Source organism: Enhydra lutris, unplaced genomic scaffold (genome assembly GCF_002288905.1).
Source record: "Enhydra lutris kenyoni isolate GAN:26980312 unplaced genomic scaffold, ASM228890v2 scaffoldscaffold58, whole genome shotgun sequence".
In the NCBI taxonomy this organism is placed as follows: Eukaryota; Metazoa; Chordata; class Mammalia; order Carnivora; family Mustelidae; genus Enhydra; species Enhydra lutris.
In genome coordinates this window covers 12,834,241-12,854,986 of record NW_019154142.1, presented here as the reverse complement: position 1 = coordinate 12,854,986, position 20,746 = coordinate 12,834,241, and the positions used below count along the sequence as shown (strand labels likewise).

The following is a 20,746-nucleotide window of genomic DNA, read 5'->3' as shown; positions in this document are numbered from 1 at the left end:
CAGCAATATTTATATAAAATATCACTGATTATGTTCTATATACTTTTATGCCATTTTAGTTATTATTTAGTTGATTTAGTTATTATGTAATGTGGGATAATTTTATGCGGGGATCCACAGTGACTGTTCCAATTTGTCTTTATGACATGTGACTTTGAATTCTTGGTCAAATGGCCTAAGGCTTCAGAAATTAATTAGAAAAGTATGTGAGAATGGACTGACTATCCATACTCAGTTAACAATTTAAAGGACAAACACAAAATAAGTTTAGTTAATATATGCTAGTGTATGTTAGAATATTGAGCTACAATCTGATAAGGTAGCTTGAAGATGTTTTGGTGGGATTTCCAATAGGAACTATATGCAAAAATGGTTGGAAATTATCCTGAATGGATATTGGAGTCTCATTTAGTTCATTTTATACTATCAAAGAATAGAATAGCAAGACATTTAAAATAGTTTCCTCCTTAAAATATAAATACACAGTGCATAATATCTTATCATTGTTTTGCCTTTGGGAGATAAATGACTACATATATTCAACATGGAAGTGACGAACTTCAGAGTTTAAAAATTCAAAATGGTTATTTTTCATCAGTTTCTGTTTTTTCAAAGAGACATCGCTAAATATAAAGATCTTAACTTAAAAATGTAGTTTATGCCAGTGTTCAATGTGGAACATATTTACACCTAGATTTGTACTTTTTAAAAAATCATGTGCTTTGCCAAGTGCTGTCACATCATGTGATCATATAAACACATCTATAAATTAGAAAGTTAAGCTATTAAGAATAAATTATTCTATACACCAATAATGATATTCTTGAGAACATTTTCCTGTGGATTATGTTGTTGTCTTATTATACTCAAAATAAAAATACAGCTTTGTTAAAAAAAAAAACAATGTAAATATAGCCAAATCTATACTTTTAAGTATTCCAGACCTTCATCATTTCTAGAATTAGCGATGTGTAAATACAGGTTGCCTCATTAAATATAGTAAATTTGATAATGAGTTTTACTAATTTAAATGCAATTATACATGCTAACAGCTCAAAGATTTAAATTTTCATTTTCAGGAATCTTCTATATGGTTAGTGCCACCCTACCATCCAGACACTGTTTAGTAAACTTTTGAAACTTACTAAAAGAGGTTTTTAATAATGGTTAGTATCTTTGTGCCTTTCTTTTTTCTTTTTGTAGTCTGTTATATTAATGTGCAGAAACATTTTTGTGGTTGTTTTCACCCTAAGAAACTTACCTTATTTAATGACACAACTTGTGGTTTTCCATTCTTAAGGAAAAGTGACTTGAGAAAAAAAGCAACATAGTTTCTTTTTCTTTCTCCCACCCCCCCTTCCTCCCTGCTTTGCCTTTGCCTGACTTCCTCCCTCCATCCCATATTCCCTCCTTCATTTCTTCGCTTTCTGTTGCTCTCATTTTTTTTATTCTTTCTTCTGCTCCCCTTTCTCCTTTCCTCCTCCCTCCTCCCCCTCCACACCCTCCTGCTTTTCCTTCTTTTTTATTACAAGTCAGGAGACTCCTGTTAAGTGTCCTTGGGTTTTTCAAAGCCTTATTTCATAGTTCAACAAAGAGACGTTTTTTCAAAATCCCAATTATTATATGAAGTAGGAAAGACATTGTCTCTTGAATGACAACATTAGAACTTTATTTAAAAGTTAGACATAGTAACTTTCTGGCCACACACAGCACAGAGAAACAACTATAATCCACAAGTGTATCTATAGTTTCAACTTTAGATTCTTAACATAGATTACAATATGCAATTTGCATTGTAAAGCTTAAAAAAAGTAAAGAACATGTATTTGCCTGGTGTCACAAATGAACAGTACTTTATAATATCATTAAATTGTTTAAATTTCCCATGTTGTTGTTAAACTCTTGCTTGGGTCTTAAGGTTTTCATGGTTTTGTGAAGGATTAGAAATAATTCTACATGTGAAAAGAGAACCTGTGGTCTCCCAGTGACTTTATTAGTAACCTAAAATAAAACTATTTCTTAGGTAAATGCACAGTGATATATCAAAAGAGAACTGGCAAAATTCAGCTCATTCAGAGAAAAAAAATGTAATAAAAGTAGTAATTTGACATTAAATAACCAAAGCTATTGTTTGGTTGATTAAAGGCTGTTTGATTAAAATGTTCACTTTCTAATAGCTTTGTAGAATAGACAAAATCTAAAACGGTAATGGTGGGGTTACATGTTTATAATTTCCAGAGTTTCTAAATTTGTAAATATAATCCATTTAAGACAATTTAATTTATAAAAGATGAAAGTATTGTGATCTTTGATGTAGGTTTCTTACCTACATTTTATATTATGCAGCATTATAAATGTTATACAATATATAAAATTATCTAAAAAGAGCTTTATATGACTTTATTTGTAGTGTGAAGTTAATTGTAGGGTACTAAGTTCAGTTTACTCTTTAACTTACTAGAAATAAAATTGAGTCATTTCATCTTTGGATGCATATATATAAGACTTTTTATCCATAGGAAATCAGTTGTGTAGGCCAGTCTCTTAGTATGGACAAAAAATTAATTAATATATCTATGCCATTATTTTTGAAACTAATTATATTCAAAATGTCTACAAATCGAATTTGCCAAGAAGAGGGTGTGATCAATTATTTAACATACGGGACATTTATTCATTTTAAATGAAGGCTTATTTCAAACAATTCAACGTTATTCACATCCTGTAACATTTTAAAGTGTCAATGGCATCAAGTTCTGACCTTGTTATATTATCTAATCAATTCTTCTGTTAAATGTTTCAACAGAGAGCCAAGACTAAGTTACCTCAAGACTATGTATTCTTCCCCCTTTTGGAGTCAGATTTTTCCATTTCTACAGTGTTGTCATCATCACCATCTTCATCATCATTATCATCATGTTCTTAATAAGTACATCTAATAGTAGGTATTAAGCAATGAGAAACACTGTGTCCATATACTGGCTGTCAGGTGTCATATAAATCCTTTAATAGAAATATAGTTCATGAACTTCTGAACTGTATAATTTAACACATTATAAATAATGCATGGCAGTAACTGAAGTTAATGGGGAATTTATGTGTAGCATTTAATCATCACCCATTATAAGTACTAATAAATTAATATCTTTACTAATTTAATATTATTAAACAAATACCAAAAGTTTTACCTTGATTAGTCAGGTCTCTTGAATACATGCATTTTACCGAGCCTCTGAAAAAACTTTCTTAAGCAATTGAATTAAACGGATTGTTAAGTAAGAATTCAAATATTAGGGTCATGTGTAGCTATAGTTAAAATCTAGTCAAAGTTTAAAGAATACACGTGTGTTCAGTCAGTGCCATGAAAACTTGATTTCTGCTCTTTACAATTTAGTGACAGGGATACATTGAAGTCCCTGAGGCCAGATAGAAAAACATGATAATAAGTGCAAAATACTAAAGCGACAAAACCAAATTGAGTGAAAATAATGAGGCTGGTCAGCTGGAAAGTGATTTCTGAATAAGTTAAAAAGTGAATCATGTCCTGAGGTAAAGGGGTAAAGTTGGATTGATAAGAAGGATGAAAGAACTCTGCAGGCTCCTAGAGCAGGGAAAAGCAAAGGAGAAAAACCCTGGAGGTCCAAGCAGAGAAAGAGTGTGTGTATAGAAAAAAGAAATGGGGAGGGTGAAGAGGAAAGAGGAAAGCTAAATCAGAGAAGATATAATGGGGGTGGGGGAACAGATTTAGATTTTACTTGTTTCTTAGACAAAGAAATGCTATTAATGACAGGTTTAAAAATAGATTTTTCTGGTGTCGTGAGCCTTTTGGAAAGGAATATCCCAGATAGAGAGTTGAGAAGACCACTAAGGAAACTGTTCAGGAACCCATAAAAGAGAAATGAGGATAAGGCCAGGAATGGACAAGAAGATACAAAGACAGGGTCAAAAATTACAAAATTGGGTTATCAGGATATCTTACTGGCATCTCATGTATGAACTGTAGAAAGTGGCTTCCCTTCTCTCTGAATCAGTTTTCTGTCACAGAGATGCTTACTTTAACTCAAAGTATTATTTTGAGTGTCACAAAAGATTATGCATGCAAAATATTAAAAAATAAACCACATATATGTTATTAAATATTATTTGGAATTAGCCTAAACTGATAAATGATAAAGCAGCAACACCTAAAGCAAAAAATAAGTCTATACATGCTAATTTGATTAGGTTTATTTCATTATGTTTTCATATATCCTTTTGGAATTGTGTAAATTTTTCATATTTGTTCACATTTTTGGTCATTGTCCACATTTTTAGTTCTTGCACAGAAAGAGCCTAAAGTCTCAGCCCATCTGAACTGCAACTACAATATGCAACTGGTTCATGAATCTGATTTATATGTAACTAACACACGTGTATCTCAATTAGTTGGGGAAGAAGACTAATAAAAATTTGTCTCACATATATGACTCTGTAATAGGAATCGTGAGGAATGTGTAATAATGAACCCCAGATACACAGAATTTCTAGCAAATCTATTGCCAATGAAATGGGAATTAAAAATAATATTTATAGGGTCATTTTTTTCTTGATGGGATAAATTATTTGCCAGCTTTCAGTTATCAAGCTGATGTTGACCAAAAAAGTTAATATCTGTTCATGTACTTTTAATGTGCTACAGTTTGTCGTTTCATGATTAAATCATATTTGTTTGTAATCATCATCAATAGTTTTATAGGCACAATACCACAAAGATATACTGAATACCAGAAATTTTCCATGTTTTTATGTCTAAATGTGTGAGTACTATTTTTGTTCTGTTTTGAGATGCACAATGAAGAATCCATGTTTAAAGAAAATTTTCATATGTCATGTTGTGATCTAAAAAAGTAGGATATTTCTTCTAATCTGTTAAAAGATCAAGAATGGATTTCTGCTTGATTTGTGTATATGTGTTTGTATTTAAATTTTAAGGTAGATCTATATTTTACGATGTTAATTTTACATCTGAAAATCCTATTCAACATAGACATATTCTATGCATTCCTTGTTGGCAGTTTATATCACTATCAGGTGGAGATTTTCTTTAAACTAGCCCACTTTACTAAGATCCTTTAATGATCACGCGTTGTATGTTATAAGTGCAACAACCGCTATCACTTCTATAATGAAAGTTTTCAAACCTTCAAGGCTCCTATGTTGACAAGCCTCTTGAAAGTGATTTTCATATTGTTGCTGAGCAGTTGCAGCTGATCTGTTTTGTAACATCTCATTCTCTGTGTTATTCTTAGAGGTCCTTCTGTAGCGCCATGGTGGAAGAGCTGAGAATGTCCCTGAAGTGTCAGCGTCGGTTGAAACACAAGCCACAGGCCCCGGTTATTGTGAAAACAGAAGAAGTCATCAACATGCACACATTTAACGACAGAAGGTTGCCAGGTAAAGAAACCATGGCATAAAGCTGGGAGGCCCAACACCCAAGCACAAACTGTCGTCTTTTTTTTTTCCAAACAATTTAGCGAGAATGTTTCCTGTGGAAATATGCAACCTGTGCAAAATAAAATGAGTTACCTCATGCCGCTGTGTCTATGAACTAGAGACTCTGTGATCCTAGCAGTTGCAATGATCAGACTTGATTTACAAGCATCATGGATCAACCAAGTTACACTGGGTTACACTGTTTATCATGGGTTCCTCCCTTCTTTTGAGTGAATGTTACATGCGCATTTTGTGGCTGGTTTCAAATGCAGTCCAGTGAGAAATTACAGGTTCCTTTTGAAGTCCAACTGTTGCCAGGAGGTGGAATATCAATGCCCCAAGGGTAACCGGTTAAAAAAAAAAAATCATTAAGCATAAAAATACTTGGAATCAGCAAAAACTGTAGTGTTAGAAGAAACCGTACAGTCTTCTGACACCCAGATAATAGAGGTGGTGATGTTCCTAGCTCCCAGCTACTCAGTATAATGATCATCTGAATAGACGATATGTTTTTATAGGATGTGAAAAAAAATGTAATGCAAAACAAATCTGAATTTCATGGCAAGTGGAATATAAAGCAAATATTCATCAGTGTTTTTCTTTCTTTCTTTCTTTTGACAGTCTGTGTCACTGATTAAGAGAGAAATGTCAATTACTAAGGCAATAATGTTTTTTTCTTAAATTTACTAAGGCAGGAGATTTAACATACAACTCTACCAGATCCCTACCTATCCCTTTACACCTTTTCCCCAACCCCGTCCCAAGAATAAAAAAACAACAGTTGGTTCAGAGATTCTGAATTAAAAAGGATGATGTTTTGCAATCTTTGTCGTAAGTTGTAAAGAGGGCTGAGTATCGATGGTTATGTGGAAGACTGAAGCCTTCGTTCTAACATTCAGCTATGTTAACCTAAACCCTCGTTCCTGCTATAAACGAACTTGATGGAGCCTGGGAAGATCTCGGTGAAAGGAGAAAGGGGACTGGTCAACCATAGAAAAGTATGTGTGGAGAACTTTGAAGTGGACTGCATTTATCAATACAGTCACAATGTTAAATGAACAAAATTCTTGAGCAGTTTTTTTCAAAAAAATGTTCAGGTTTATTTGTGGAAATGCAAGATTTCTATGAAAATAGTTTTTGTATGGAAATTTTTGTAATACTTTTTATCAACAAAATAAGAACATGTGTTCCTGTCAGGGGTGTGATGTCAAGCATGAATGGTAGTGCGTGTGCACCACCAACGTTTGGTGAAAACTATTTTTATCAAGAAAAAAAGGAATCATAGAAGAGAAATATTTTCAAGTTAGATAATATAAAAGCTAGGTGCACTACCACCACTGCTTACCATGCCACACCCCGGGTTTCCACGAGGCTGAAAACATACTGTAATGAACAATTGTGTGTAAAATGGTAAAAGACACAGACCTCTTGACAACATTGTGATAACAGTTGAGTGCACACAGTTTGCTGTTTGAATCCAATGCACAAAATTAAAAAAAATCATTAAAATTATGTCCATTTTACTTTCAGCTTTGACTTTCATTTTTCTCTTGTATATGTATAAGAATGCACAATATGTTCATTGCTCGAGGGGAAGTCCACTTCCTGAAGCCTTCTAGGTCATCAAGGATGGCTGCTTCTGAACCGCCTGGAGAAAAGAAGAGAAAAAGGCTCAGTGATGAACTACAACAGATATAGGAAAAGCTGGACTGGGATAGAACTTGGAATCTTTCAGTTTAGGATAGTTTAAATGAGAAAAATAGCAGTTCCAGAAGCAGCAGTCATGATCTTGCTTCTTCTATGAGTGGATATTGACTATATTCAATAGGGTTATGTAAGACTGTATGGTGTTTACTTATATGATATTTGAAGTTCAACTTATGTCCAATTTGACAATTCCTTTGTGCATCGATAATTCAGTGTAACTCAGCAAAAGGAGAGAAGATAAGCTCAATACCAATATTTAGTAATGGTGTGGTTTAGATATTAACATCCTATCAGAATTTCTTTAAAGCAAAAAAAAGGTAACCATTTTAATGACAGGTGACCCAATAAATAAATAAACAAATAAATAAATAAGTAAGAAAAAGTTCTGTATTTTTTAAACTCATAGAAGTTGCATAATCAAGTTGCTAATATCTGATTAAATTAAAAATTAAATGCCCAAGTATTTTCAAAATTTCTAGTGTCAGCTTTTTTCAATTAAAATTCATATTTCAGTGATAATTTGTCCCCAGATTTAATTTTGGAGAGTTACACAGCCACTATTAAAAATCTCAGCATTGTTTTTTTTTTACATGGTGAATAGCTTCAACATATCTCATAAAAATGTTCAGATTTTGTATGATATTAAGTTTTTTATCAATCAGACTCTAATCATATTTTAAAGCATTTTTTAAGTTCAATTCTTCATTATATTAAACAAACTTAATAATAGGCCAGAAATGACAACTTTAATTTTTTTTAAGTAGTCAGGAAACAATTATTTCAATTGTAAAATGTGGCAATTATTTTATTCAAATATTAAATTTAACCATTTTGAAAAGTGTAAAAAAACTGCCGTATTTTTACTCTAATGGTAATTTAGGATATATAAACACTGTGTAATTTTAATTTTTATTCATTTCCTAAACGGTTTCTACATTAAAGCCAAAACAGATATTTCCCTACTTATTAGGTGCTTAGGCATATATGAGATACTATTTTTTTTGAGATACTGTTCTTAATCTTAATAAAATCTTGATTACTTTCTAAATAATTTCAACCAGTGAAAAAAATGTGTCCACTTTCTGGGAAGGTAGTATATTGAAGTAAGCATTATTCTCTAGCAAAACACTTAAACTATAAGAAGGGAAGGATGAGAACACGTGTTACAATCAAGAACATAATGTGACAACTTCAGGTAATCAATGGAGGTACATATACCACAAATAACTCTAGCAACTAGGAAAGACGAGGGGGGATATATTTACATATGCCATAACTAAATGACCCTAACCAGATGAAAATACCAATGCTTTATATTAGTATATGTATATACACACACAAATCTCTATTTGTAACGTATATATATCTATTATAGCTGAATAACCCTAACAACTAGGGGAATACCAAGGAGCTATTCACATATTTACAGATGAACAACCCTAACCACTATGAGAACATCAAGTGGGTATATTTTATCTAACAAATACAGTAACTTGGATAAGGATATTTTGTTAATGAAAATGTTTCTAAATTTTGAAACTCAGTTACATTTTTAAACAAGTTTCTTGTTATTATTGAATGGGCATATATATTAAACACTAATGATTTAAAAGTATTTTAGCACAATGATACTTTTTAATACTTGTTTATTATGAAATATGCATACAACAGATCATATACAATTGTACAGCAGCATCACAGTATCACAACATCTGGTTGTTGGGTGCACCAAAAACTGCTCCCCGGACATAGGCTGTAGGCTTACTCCTGCTCACCTCCAACTCTGAAAGGTAAATGTAAGCAGAGTATTGTCATAGAAGAGAGTGCCTGGTTGTTTCAGGAAAGAGGTCACAGAATATACAAGAAGAACTTCATCTGTGTCTGATTAAGGAAGGCAAAGTATGAATGACAATATGGACTAGGCTCCCCTGAGAATTATCTTTTCAGGTTTAAAAGGTGGTACAATGGCAGTGAGGATTTTGACCATGACAATACCGAATGTATCTGTAATTTGAATCACACTGTTCCAATGTGGACTGATGATTGGCCGTCTGGGTCTGCAGCATAATTATTATTGTGAGATTCCTACCTTCATTTGCCTCCTCAGAATCCCCTTAGTCTCAAGTGTATTGAATCTTCTGTTGTTTCTAATATATGTCCTCTCTTTTCTAGGGTTTTTCTCTAGTTTTGGTGGCTTCTTGAGAATTCCAGGATAGGTCCACTTTTTGAGATTTTTTTTTTTTTTTTTTGAGATATTTCTGAAAAAGGCTGTATATGTCTGAATGCTTTTATTCTATGCTCATGAATAATTGTTTGTTTTGCTGGGGATAAATTTCTAAATTGAAAATAATTTTCCTAGATAAATTTCAAGATATCCTTTCATTGCTTTCTTACTTCTAGGCTACTGTGGAAAACCCTAAAATCATTCAGATCCCTGATGTTTTATAATTTTTTAAGCTCTCTTTTAGGTTTGTATTCCCAGCATCGTGAAATACCCAAGTAATAGGCATATATCTACTTTTATCCATTGTGCTGGGCTCTTGATAATTTTTTCAATTTAGTCACTGTTGTCCTTGAGATTGGAGAAAACTTTCTGAACCATCACTTTGAGGATTTGCTTTTCTCTGCTTCCTGTGTTCACTCTGACAACTTCTCTTAACATGAGATTATTTTGATTTTTATGAGTTCTTATTTTATGGCCATAATATCTTCTCTTATATCGCAGAAAACATTAATAGCAATCCTATGACATTCCCTTCTTCCTGAGAATAATTCTGTTTCTACCCAGTTGCATTTGTCCTACTTGCTTGTTTGGATTCCTATCTTCTGTTTTAGAGATTTTCTTTAAATGTTTAACTTTAATTCTTAGCAACCTGTTAATGATTAACAAACAACGACTAAAATCTGAGTTGGAAGTTCTATATGCACAGAGGTGTAAGGAAGAATATTTATCTAATTTGAGCTTTTCTATAGACTAATCTAATTGGGCTATTTGTTGATGAATCCTTGAAAATGTCCATATCTTTTTTATCTTTCTTCTTGGGCCTGTTAGATTCTCATGAAAAGTTTCTTTTAGTTTCTTTTCTAGAGAGTAAGGCCCTGAATGCCAGTGTTCCAGTAAGCATTGTTTTTGTTTTTTGTTTTGTTTTGTTTTTGTTGTTTTGTTTTTAAATATAATTTTATTTTTTCAGTGTTTCACGATGCATTGTTTATGCACCATGGTAAGCATTGTTTAAGAGAACTGGAGTTCTCCACTCTCTGAATTCAGAACAACTAAGGTCATTTAACCACCTGTTTCAAATTTAGTAATTGGGCTTTCAACCGGACCTGGCATCCTCTAGCGGGGAGTACTGCGTTTTTTTCTCTTTGGAGAATAACACTATCATTTCGCTGAATTGGTGGAGAACAGGCTCCCAGAGGTGAAGAAGAGGGAGGGGAGGGATACAGAGATCCACGATTTTCAAAATACATTTAGGAGGTCCTCCTTATTGTATTCTCCCTTCTCTATTACTAGTTATTAATGTGGTTAGTACAGTTGGTTCCTGTGCCTCAAAGAATTCTGTGATACAGGGTGCCTAGGTGGTTCAGTTGGTTAAGCAACTGCCTTCAGTTTATGTCATGATCCTGGAATCCTAGGATGGAGTCGGGCTCCCTGCTCAGTGGGGAGTTTGCTTGATGTTCCCCCCTCTCATGCTCTCTCTCTCTCATTCTCTCTCTCTCAAATAAATAAAAAAAAATATAAAAAAAAGAATTCTGTTATACAATCTGATTGGTTGACAGCTCTTCACACTGCCCACTTTGAATTCTATTTTCTCGAATCTGCTTAGTTAACTACCATTTGTTCATAAGCCTATCTCCTTCCAAAATTTTGTGAAATTTTCACCTCTCTGTTTTTATTCTTGGAGTTTTATGCATTTAAAAAATCTGTCTACTGTAATTTTAATGGTAGAGTAAGGAGCAAATTTGATGCATCCATTCAATCCTTCACTCTTCACTGAAACAAGACTTCATTTTAAAGAAAATATTATGCAGAAATACAATATAGGGAACAAATCAAAACTAGAAATGCTTTGGTTCGAATACAGCAGAGACAGAACAGACCTTGCTTTTCAAATTGTAAAGAACATAATATTGCCAATGTCTTTTTTTACTAAATAATCTTTCTAACTCTGTATTTAAAGGGGATACATTCACCATAAAAATGAATTTCACAAAAAAAAAAATGAATTTCACGAAATGGAGTCCAAGAATATTTCTGAAATGGGGAATACTTCTATTTTAGTATCTGTCAAATAATGCTAAATTTGGAAGCTAGTGTAATTTATACTCTAAGGGCTTAGATCTAATTCAAAAAATTCCAGTTACTATTATATAAAGCTCAAGAAACATGTGTTGTAATGCAGATAAGGAACACTTTGTTAGTGAACCATGCTGAACTGTAAGATTTTAAGAATTCCTCTTTAATATATTGCCTTACACTGTATCTTGCTTTCACATTTATTATGAGGGTAACTTAAAAAAAATGTTTATAACCAAATATATCCCTGCCTCTTTCAAAGGAGAATTGCTGTTTTCCTATATTTCAACTGGAGATTTCTATAATATTATACTTCCAAAAATATAACACTCTCAATTACCAGTGTAGTTTACCTTAAAGTCAATCTGTAGTTTAATACCTAATCCAACATTATTAATGCACTGAAAAATCTATCATAGATCATATATCTAACTCACCTTTATCAAATTGCATATGGTAAGAGCAGAAATAAAAGACACACAGCACATATGCTCCTTCTATAGTATTTTTAATTTTTTTTTTTTAAGACATTGACCTATATCCCAGCTTCTAATCTAAGGTTTTTACATAGTTTAGGATAGCTGCTATACCTCTAGCCCCTGTATCCACATTTCTACAAGGAGGGAGGAACAAAAGGAAACAAAAAAGTCTTGTTTCTTTCTTTTAAGGTAACATATCACACACAAGTCTCATGTTACATTGGTCAACTTAGTCATATGCCCACAGTTAGTTGTAAGGTAGGTTAGGGAATGTAGACTTGAATTCAGGGAACCATGTGTCAGCTAAAAGTCAAGGGTTCGACCACTGAGGAAAATGTATAAATAAGCATTGGAAACAGACTACAATCTCTGCCATCCCCTGTGTTTTATAGTCTCTCACCCAGCCCACTAAAACTGACCTTGTTCTTTTAACCCCCTATTTTGCTCACTTACCACTCTTGTGCCCTTTACCACCAACTTCCTCACTCCCTCTCTTTATCAGATACTCTGATATCTTACTGTTTTCCTTTACATTCCTATATCTCTTTCCCTCATGGAAACCTGGGTTTTCCTTTATGACATTATTTGTTTGAAACACAACAAAAGAAGTAGTTCCCAATTTCTTCACTCTGCAGAATACCTTTCACTTATATTAACCGTTACTTTGATTCCCACGATACTCTTTCTCATTCTTTAAAAAATTGGACACCTTGGTTAGAATTGGCCTGTTAGTCTGTGCCCTGCCAACATTAATCAATTAAATGTGTGCCTATTTGTTTATATGAAAAAGAACAACGAATTTACATTATAAACTAAGCTTTGTGTTAGATATTCTGTGTGCAGTGCTGATCCAGAAGGAGACATTTTGCTTGATGTCATAGTTTAGAGGAGGGTGATCTTAATCAAATGTGCTAAATACATAAATAGAAATTATAAAATGATTTCAAAGAAGTGTTCCTTTTGTTAGATTCTGATGAATGATGGGACTTTCCTCAGTAGTCCTCAGGCAGCACAATTAAAGAGATAAGTATATGAAAAATTGGTTTATATTTATAAAAGATTCACAGATAAGCATATATTGGCATAATGAGACATATTATTGATTTGTATCTTCTTCCCACGAGTATATAACTTCTACTGACGTCAAACCCTGCCATTCTATTACTCAGGGTGGCAATTTGCCAATATATGCAAAATATGACACCAAAACTTTACCCAAATTTTTCTTGAACCTATGCTATTCCCATTTGTGTTGATTTTTTCCCTTTGTCCTCAGGTATAAGAAAAAGTTTCACCACTGCTCCCCCCGCCCTTTTTAAAAAGCTCCCTACTTTTCTTGCAACGTAGAAGTAAACAGTGACCCAACAACTGACTTTATAACACTAACAACATCCTTGTTGAAACAGGATGAAACTGAGTCAAATTCCCATTGTCTAGCCCCTGTATAAAGTCTACAAAAAAATGCATTGGAGTTTTTCTCACACAAGTGGTAGAAAATAAAGATACAGTGTTTTATCAGTTTTTTATAAAAGAACCTTATTTTAGACTTGAGGATCAGGGTAAGCTTCTCTGAGTAAGTGATGTTTGCACTGAGACAGTGAATGATGAGCAGTAGGCACTCAGCAAAGAGAAAAAAAATCACAAGCCTGTGATAAAGTACATGTACATGTCCTGTGACAGGAGGGACCATGACAAGTACTAACAGATGGTACTGTTGGAGTGCAAAGAAGGTATGGGAATATGTAACTGGGATACATTTAAAATATAGCTATGGGCTAGACCTTAGCAAGGTAGTGCAAGTGACCTTAATGATTTGATCTTTATCCAAAGAGCAATGGCAAACTATTTAAATCTCTTAAGCAGAAACAAGATTGTTGGATAAGATCTTCATTTTGTAAAAACCATTCAGGCTGCAATTTGGAGCACAGTTTAAATAGGTACCAGAGTGGATATGGGGAGATTAGTGAAGAAGCCCTATCAATAACTAGTCTGGTTAGTTTAGATTAAACCCAATTGGTAACAGTAAAAATGAATAGAAAGAGACAGTTTCAAAAAATATTCAGCAGGCAAAAATTCACATAATTTCCTGGTGAATTCAATAATATAAGAAAATATTCAGCAGGCAAAAATTCACATAATTTCCTGGTGAATTCAATAATATAAGGGTTGTTAATCCTTGCTGTGTTGTAACTTATAAAGAGCACCGTGTTTGAATTACCTCCTCTAGTACATTGAGCAACACTATGAGGTTAGGATTAATACTATCACCAATTTTATGGACAAGCAAACTATTGACAAGAGAACTTAAATTAATTTAAAAGTCTTACAGCTATGAAACTCAGAATGATTGCAATGTTGTTTGCCACTATATTTGGTCATAGTAACAAGCAACAGTGACGTCTCAATGGCTTATTTATTTATTTATTTATTGAAGATTTTATTTATCTATTTGACAGACAGAGTTCACAAGTAGGCAGAGAGGCAGGCAGAGAGAGAGGAAGGCAAGCAGGCTCTCTGCTGAGCAGAAAGCCCAATGTGGGGCTCAATCCCAGTACCCTGGGATCATGACCTGAGCCAAAGGCAGAGGCTTTAACCCACTGAGCCACCCAGGCACCCCTCAATGGCTTATTAAATGAAAGTTTATCCCTCATTCATGAAAACTCTGTTGTGGGTTTTGTTTCTGTTTTTGTTTTTCCATGTCTCTCTATGGTTATTACCTTCCCTGCAATAATTCACAATCCAGATTCTTCAGTCTTTTAGCACCCTCATGAAGCCTTCTCCTACAACACATTCAGAAAGGCTTAGTGGGATCTATTCACAGAGTTCGGACCTATTTTAAGGGGTTCCCAAGTGCTGTAGGGAGTTGAAGTCCGGAAGGAGAGCAATTGGTTTTGTGAGAACTAGTAATATCAACTATGCTATGCAAATCTATGTCAGATGTATGGTTTTTCCCAACTAACTATCATCAACTCAAATAGAAGAAAATGTAAGAAATTTCTAGATTTATGAGGAAGAGAATACATGTAATTTTTGACACAGGCAGAGATATCTCTGAAAGATCCAAATGGAAATTTCTTGTAAGAAATTTCAATTCATTATATGTGTGTGAATAAAGTCTGGAGTAAATGCATAAAGAGTAAAGTCAGCATCAAAAAGATATTAACTGAAATAATGAATGTAAACAAGAGAGTCTCAGTAAAGAGCACTGAGTAAGAAGAGATGAGGGTCTGGGACAAAGCTTCTCCTACCTTTAAACTTTAATTATTGGATAATGGGAGTGGGTTTATAAAAGAGATAGTGAATACATTGCCAGAGAAACGAGACTATTATGTTTCACAACTTTATAATCTTTCCAAGCAACCCAGGGAAGGTTCTATTGGAGAATTGTCTTAGGTTAGTGGACATAGCCTAGCACATCCTTGAGTTCTCATACAAGCTCTTAAACAGACTATGATATAAGATTGATAGAAAATATATCTCCCTCCCCTTTTTTTTGAAAGCAGCAAGACATCAACAAGAATAAACTTCATCTACAATAGGGACCCAATAACAATCCTGAGTCCCTTTACTCCAAAATAATTTTCATAACCCATGTGTCTAGCTGTATCCTTGCCTTCAGTGACACTAGGCATAAACCCTCTTTCCTAAGTATCAAACTCTGAAATTACTATCTCTGAGCAAAAACTCTCTTTTTTCCCCCACATTGTTTCCATGGAGACTTCTGTTACGCCCATTTTGCCTATATCCTCATCATCCCAAGCTTTTCAGTAATTTCAGTAGTTTCCTTATATCTCTCCTTCCTTCTACTTACAAACTCCAGACGATAAACAGTGGAAATGAAAATTTCCGGAAAGACAGAGGGATATATATAGAGAAAAAGTATGATATTCTATGTTTTCTGGAACTTACTTTTAATTAAAAATTATGTTACTAAGATTTATTAATGTTTTTTTCCTGATAGCTCTTGTTCACCATTTTTCACTGCTGTATAATATTTACTGACTAACTCTACCATTACTTCTTTATTTGTTCTCTAGTCAGTGTCTACAATGATCTTTTTAAAGTTATATATTGTGCTAGTATGTATATATCTTTATATATGTTTTCTGGTATCCACATGTTAAGATATTTATTAGATATACATACTTTGAGCCTTGGGATATGTTAATGTTCTACTCTCTGACACTGCCAAACCTGCACTGGTCAGCCCCTAAATCATCAATACATAGGAGAACCTTTCCTCTCCAATTTTTTATCTTTCTCGGATTTTTTTTTTCTAATTTTTTCTTATCAAATGTGTCAAAAGCCATTGTGGTCTTGAGTTGTCTTTTCCTGTTGACTAGTGTTATTGATCATCTTCCATGTGTACTAGCTACATGTGTTTCATATTCTTTCAAATGTCTACTCAGGACCTTTACTTAGGTTTCTATTGACTTTTTTTTCTTAATAATTTCTAGGCACCTAAATACTATTGATATTATCTAATCTGTTACTTGGTTTTATTTGCTGCAAACATCGCCTCTCCTATGTTACTCATGTGTTTTCATGTTTTAAAAAGTCTATTTGATGAATATAAGTTGCTAATGTTAATGTTGCCAAATGTATCATTCTATTACTTTATTGTTCACACTTTTGATATTCTAAGAAATGCCTCCTTTATTGATAGCAGAATGATATTCATCTATATGTTTTTCTAAAATTTTTAAAGTTTTATTTTATAATTTTAGTGTAATTCAAATATGTACATTCCCTTTTCCCCCATCTGTATAAACATGTTTTCCCCCTCACTTAATTTGTTGAATGGTATCTCCTTCTCTCAGTGATCTGCTATGCTACATCTGGGACCTATCATACACGTATGGGTCTGTTTCTGGTTTTGTATTTAATTTTATTCTCTGTCTTCAGAAGTATCTTGTTATATCACATAAATTTCATAATCAATCATTTAAATGATACACACACAGTAAAACATAACTGCTGAAATTTTAATCAGAACGAAGTCAAATCTTTGTATCAATTTGGAAATAATTTTTATATTTATTTGATACTACCTTCTTATTCATGCACACTTACTTGCCTTCTTTAATGTCCTTTGCAATTTATTTTGCATATAGTTCTTACATATATTTGTTTCATTTGTTTCTAGGTAATTTATAATTTTTGTAGCTATTATAAATGGTCTCTTTCTTAAAATACTGTTTTTATATGGTTTGTTCCTTGTATATAAAGGTAGATGAAGATATCATATATTAAGCCACCTTGCTAAGCTCTCCTTTTATTTCTACACATTTGTCTCTAGATTAATTTGGATTTTCTATGTAAACAGTCACATCATAATCAAATAATGAATGTCTTATATCTTCTTTCAAACTTTTGTTTTTAAGTTACTTCTTGTCTTATAAAGCTGTCTATGACCCCTAATGCAATGTTGAACTAATAGGTGCTTCTTTGTTTTTTCCCGACTTTAAAGGAGCTGTTTCCAACCTATTTGGCATTACTCATTTCACCTACCTCTTTTGAACTTACTGCTGAAATCACCAGGTCCACTCCCCCTCAGCACTTGTCTAGATCTCCAACTATGTTTCCAAGACTGTGTTGACCTCCAAGTTAAATAGATATGTGTGTGTGTGTGTGTGTGTGTGTGTGTGTGTGTATGCAAACAAGTACACACCCTCACTTATTTTGGATTCTTTTTATATACCTATACAGAGCCAGACCCTCATTATCTTTTTCTATCCCAATGGGAGCACTTTCTATCTTTTCCTGTTTCCAATACTTTGTTTTTTAATCTACTCCTCACACCCCCAATCTAGTTGTTTACAAAATGGAGCCTGATAAATCATTTGTTTCCTGCAAAGAACAAAATAGTCTTTAGTTGTTGTTGTGTTGTTTTTTTTTTCCCTGTTACCTGCAATATAAATAATAGCTTTTGACATGTCATTTAGGCACACTTTGAACTCCACGCGTGCTGGTTCCAAACTGTCTTTTTAGCCCTCATTTTCATGACTGCACTCATACACTCTATATTTCAAACATAACATATAACTGATGAATAATTTTGCAAAGAATTTTCTTATTTCGTACACTTGCTATACCAGAAAGGTTCTCATCCTGTCTCTCCCTATCAGAATTTTCTGCTCAATTTTCATGGTCTAACTCATAAGTAGAAAATGCATCTAAGATCTCTTTTTGAAGTCTTCCAGGACTCAGCACAGTCTTTTATATAATATAGTAGGTGCCCTTTATTTGTGATATGTGAATTTTTCTTTTGAACCTAATTTTAATTTATATTTTATATCTTGAAAAATGTAAGCAAGTTAGTTTTAAAACTAGTTAAATTCCAGTAGGGGAAGAATGAAAATAGAATTTAAGGAAAAATATTCTTGTGATTGCAATGGCAATCGACATAGAACATCATGCATGATTCATTTATGACTATTTCAAATGTATAATGATATGTTTACAGATTTGCCCCTACACTGTCATGCTTATGGTTTTATTATTTGATCTCTATGGAAGTAAACCTTATTTGTTGGACGTGTCAGTAACATTTTTGTTAAGACTAGTTGAGAGTCCATAAATTATGATTTATGATTAACTTCCTTCTAAAGAAAATATTTTGAAGGATGTTAGTTCCACAAACGTTCCCTAAACACTTCTTGTGAGCCAGATATTATGGTATTAGCTAAGGACTGAATGATTAGCTAGCAGACTGGGTTTTCCTGTGATACAGTTTACAGTATAATGGATAGGCAAACGTTACACAAATAATTACACAAATCAAGATATGGTTACATATTAAGCCAACTACTCAATATAGTGAGTAAAGTGCATTACAGAGGACAAAGCTTACACAAGAGTAAAGGGTGACTGAATAAATGAAAATTTAGGTTAAACTGTAAAAATTGGAATTGTACCAGAAGAGAGACAAGGAGGATGAAAGTTCTAGAGAAGAACCACTCAAAGAATAGTATGTGTGAAAACACAGGGAAGAGTGAAGACTGGTATAGCCGAAACATAGTGAGCAAGACAAAATGACTTGAGAGTAAGATCAGCACTTAACCATAGACTGAATCAGTGTAAAAAATTCTGTATTTTTTAGTACAGTCAGTAGCACTAAAAAATTTTTATTAAAGGAATTATGTGATCAAATTCAATTTTCATAGGCAATTTTGCAATTGAGATTCTAAGAAGAGCACCCAGAAAATCCTTAAGGCATTCCTGAGCCTGTCACCCCAAAATCAATGTTGGAAATGTATGGACCTACTTTTGCAAAGACTTACTTTGCTGAGCTTTCCAGCAAAAAAAGAAAAATAATCTTACATCTACTAGTAGAGAAAAATCATTCTTGATGATTCAATAGGTAGCTAGGAGGCAATGTCCCATTCTCCTTCATGTGACTTATTTTTATCATTAGATTTTTCTATAAATATTTGCTAAAAAAGTGAACAGTGGTGTCTCAGGAAATTAACAGGTCACCAAATAATAGTTAAAACTCCGTCAGCAAAAAGTGAATGCAGAATAGCAGAGAGGGATGTCCTGGTGATCTGCTGATACCCAAGTGTTTGGAGAATCAAGTTCAAAATTAAAGAAATTATAATAAATAGTACCAAGAAAATACAATATGAAAAATTTCATTAATATTAAAACTAGTAACAGAGGCAGGTGTAAAGATGGAAGAGAGCATGGGTTACCAGTATAAATGAATTTTTAAATTCAGCTTACAATACTAAACTTTGAGGGGTGCCTGGGTGGTTCAGCTGGTTAAGCATCTATCTTCAGCTCAGGTCATGATCCCAGGGTCTTGGGATGGAGCCCCATATCAGGCTCCCTGCTCAGCCAGGTGTCTGCTTCTCTCCCTCCCTCTGCCTCTCCCCTCTGTTCATGTTCTTTCTCTCTCTCTCTCTCTCAAATAAATAAAATCTTAAAAGAACAACAACTTTGAACCAAAGAGGAAATCACGAAATCATGTAGAGACATTGCCTTTCTCCATGGACATTTTCTATAACCTCATTCCTTAAACTACTCGCTAGATTTCAGTGACTTCACATTTATTTTGAGCCTAGATTGCTTCTCTGATTGCCAGACACCTCTATGTAACTACTGAGAATTTATAAATTTTCCCCAAATCTCCTCTCTCTGTATTCCATTTCCTGCTAAAAATTACTGCTAAGTAGTCTTCTAGATGCTGAAGAAGGTAAAACAAACATATTACAATAAAGAGATCAAAATCCTTTGCGAAAAGTACTCTTCTAGGTTTTTATAAGATTATATGACTTCATGGAGAAGGTATCTAATCTAGATGGGGGGGGAGCAGGAAAAATAAATAAGGAAAACCGCCTCTAAACGTGGTACAGAATATGGCCTAGTAGGACCAACATAAACAACCCGGCAAAGTACAGGCTTTGAGGTGGAGAGTGTTGACAGTAAGGGATAAGTCTAAAGACAGAAGAGAGAATAAGAACACACTTTATTATGAAAATTATGATGGCTTAAATATGGTTCAAAGTTTACATTTGAGGTTGTGAATATACATGGGGAAGAGAAAAGAAACATTCTATGTTTTAAAGTAATGCCATTCTTAGGAGTTTCTACTTACCTGTTAGGGAATGAATACTCATTAAAATAGAAGAGGGGATGATTTGATTATATTCATATTTTAGATTTAAAAAGTCACCTCAGGGACATCCAGGTGTCTCAGTGGGCTAAGTGTCCAACTTCGGCTCAGGTAGTCTCGGGGTCTTGGGATCAAACCCCATGTGGGGTTCTGCGGTCAGCCCAGACTCTGCTT

General features: G+C 33.6%; 1 protein-coding gene across 2 annotated transcripts in view; it reads left to right on the top strand.

Moving 5' to 3' along the window:
* Window positions 1-5,453, top strand: part of LOC111158270 (glutamate ionotropic receptor kainate type subunit 2) — a 655,816-nt gene extending 650,363 nt beyond the window's left edge. The window contains exon 16 of one of the 2 annotated variants that reach the window (XM_022520192.1): window positions 5,289-5,453. In XM_022520192.1, coding sequence (XP_022375900.1) covers window positions 5,289-5,453 — 165 coding nt within the window. Of the gene's footprint in view, window positions 1-1,079; window positions 1,128-5,288 lie in introns of those variants that run through there. The other variant, XM_022520193.1, reaches the window with a different exon arrangement.
* Window positions 5,454-20,746: the final 15,293 nt, after the last annotated feature.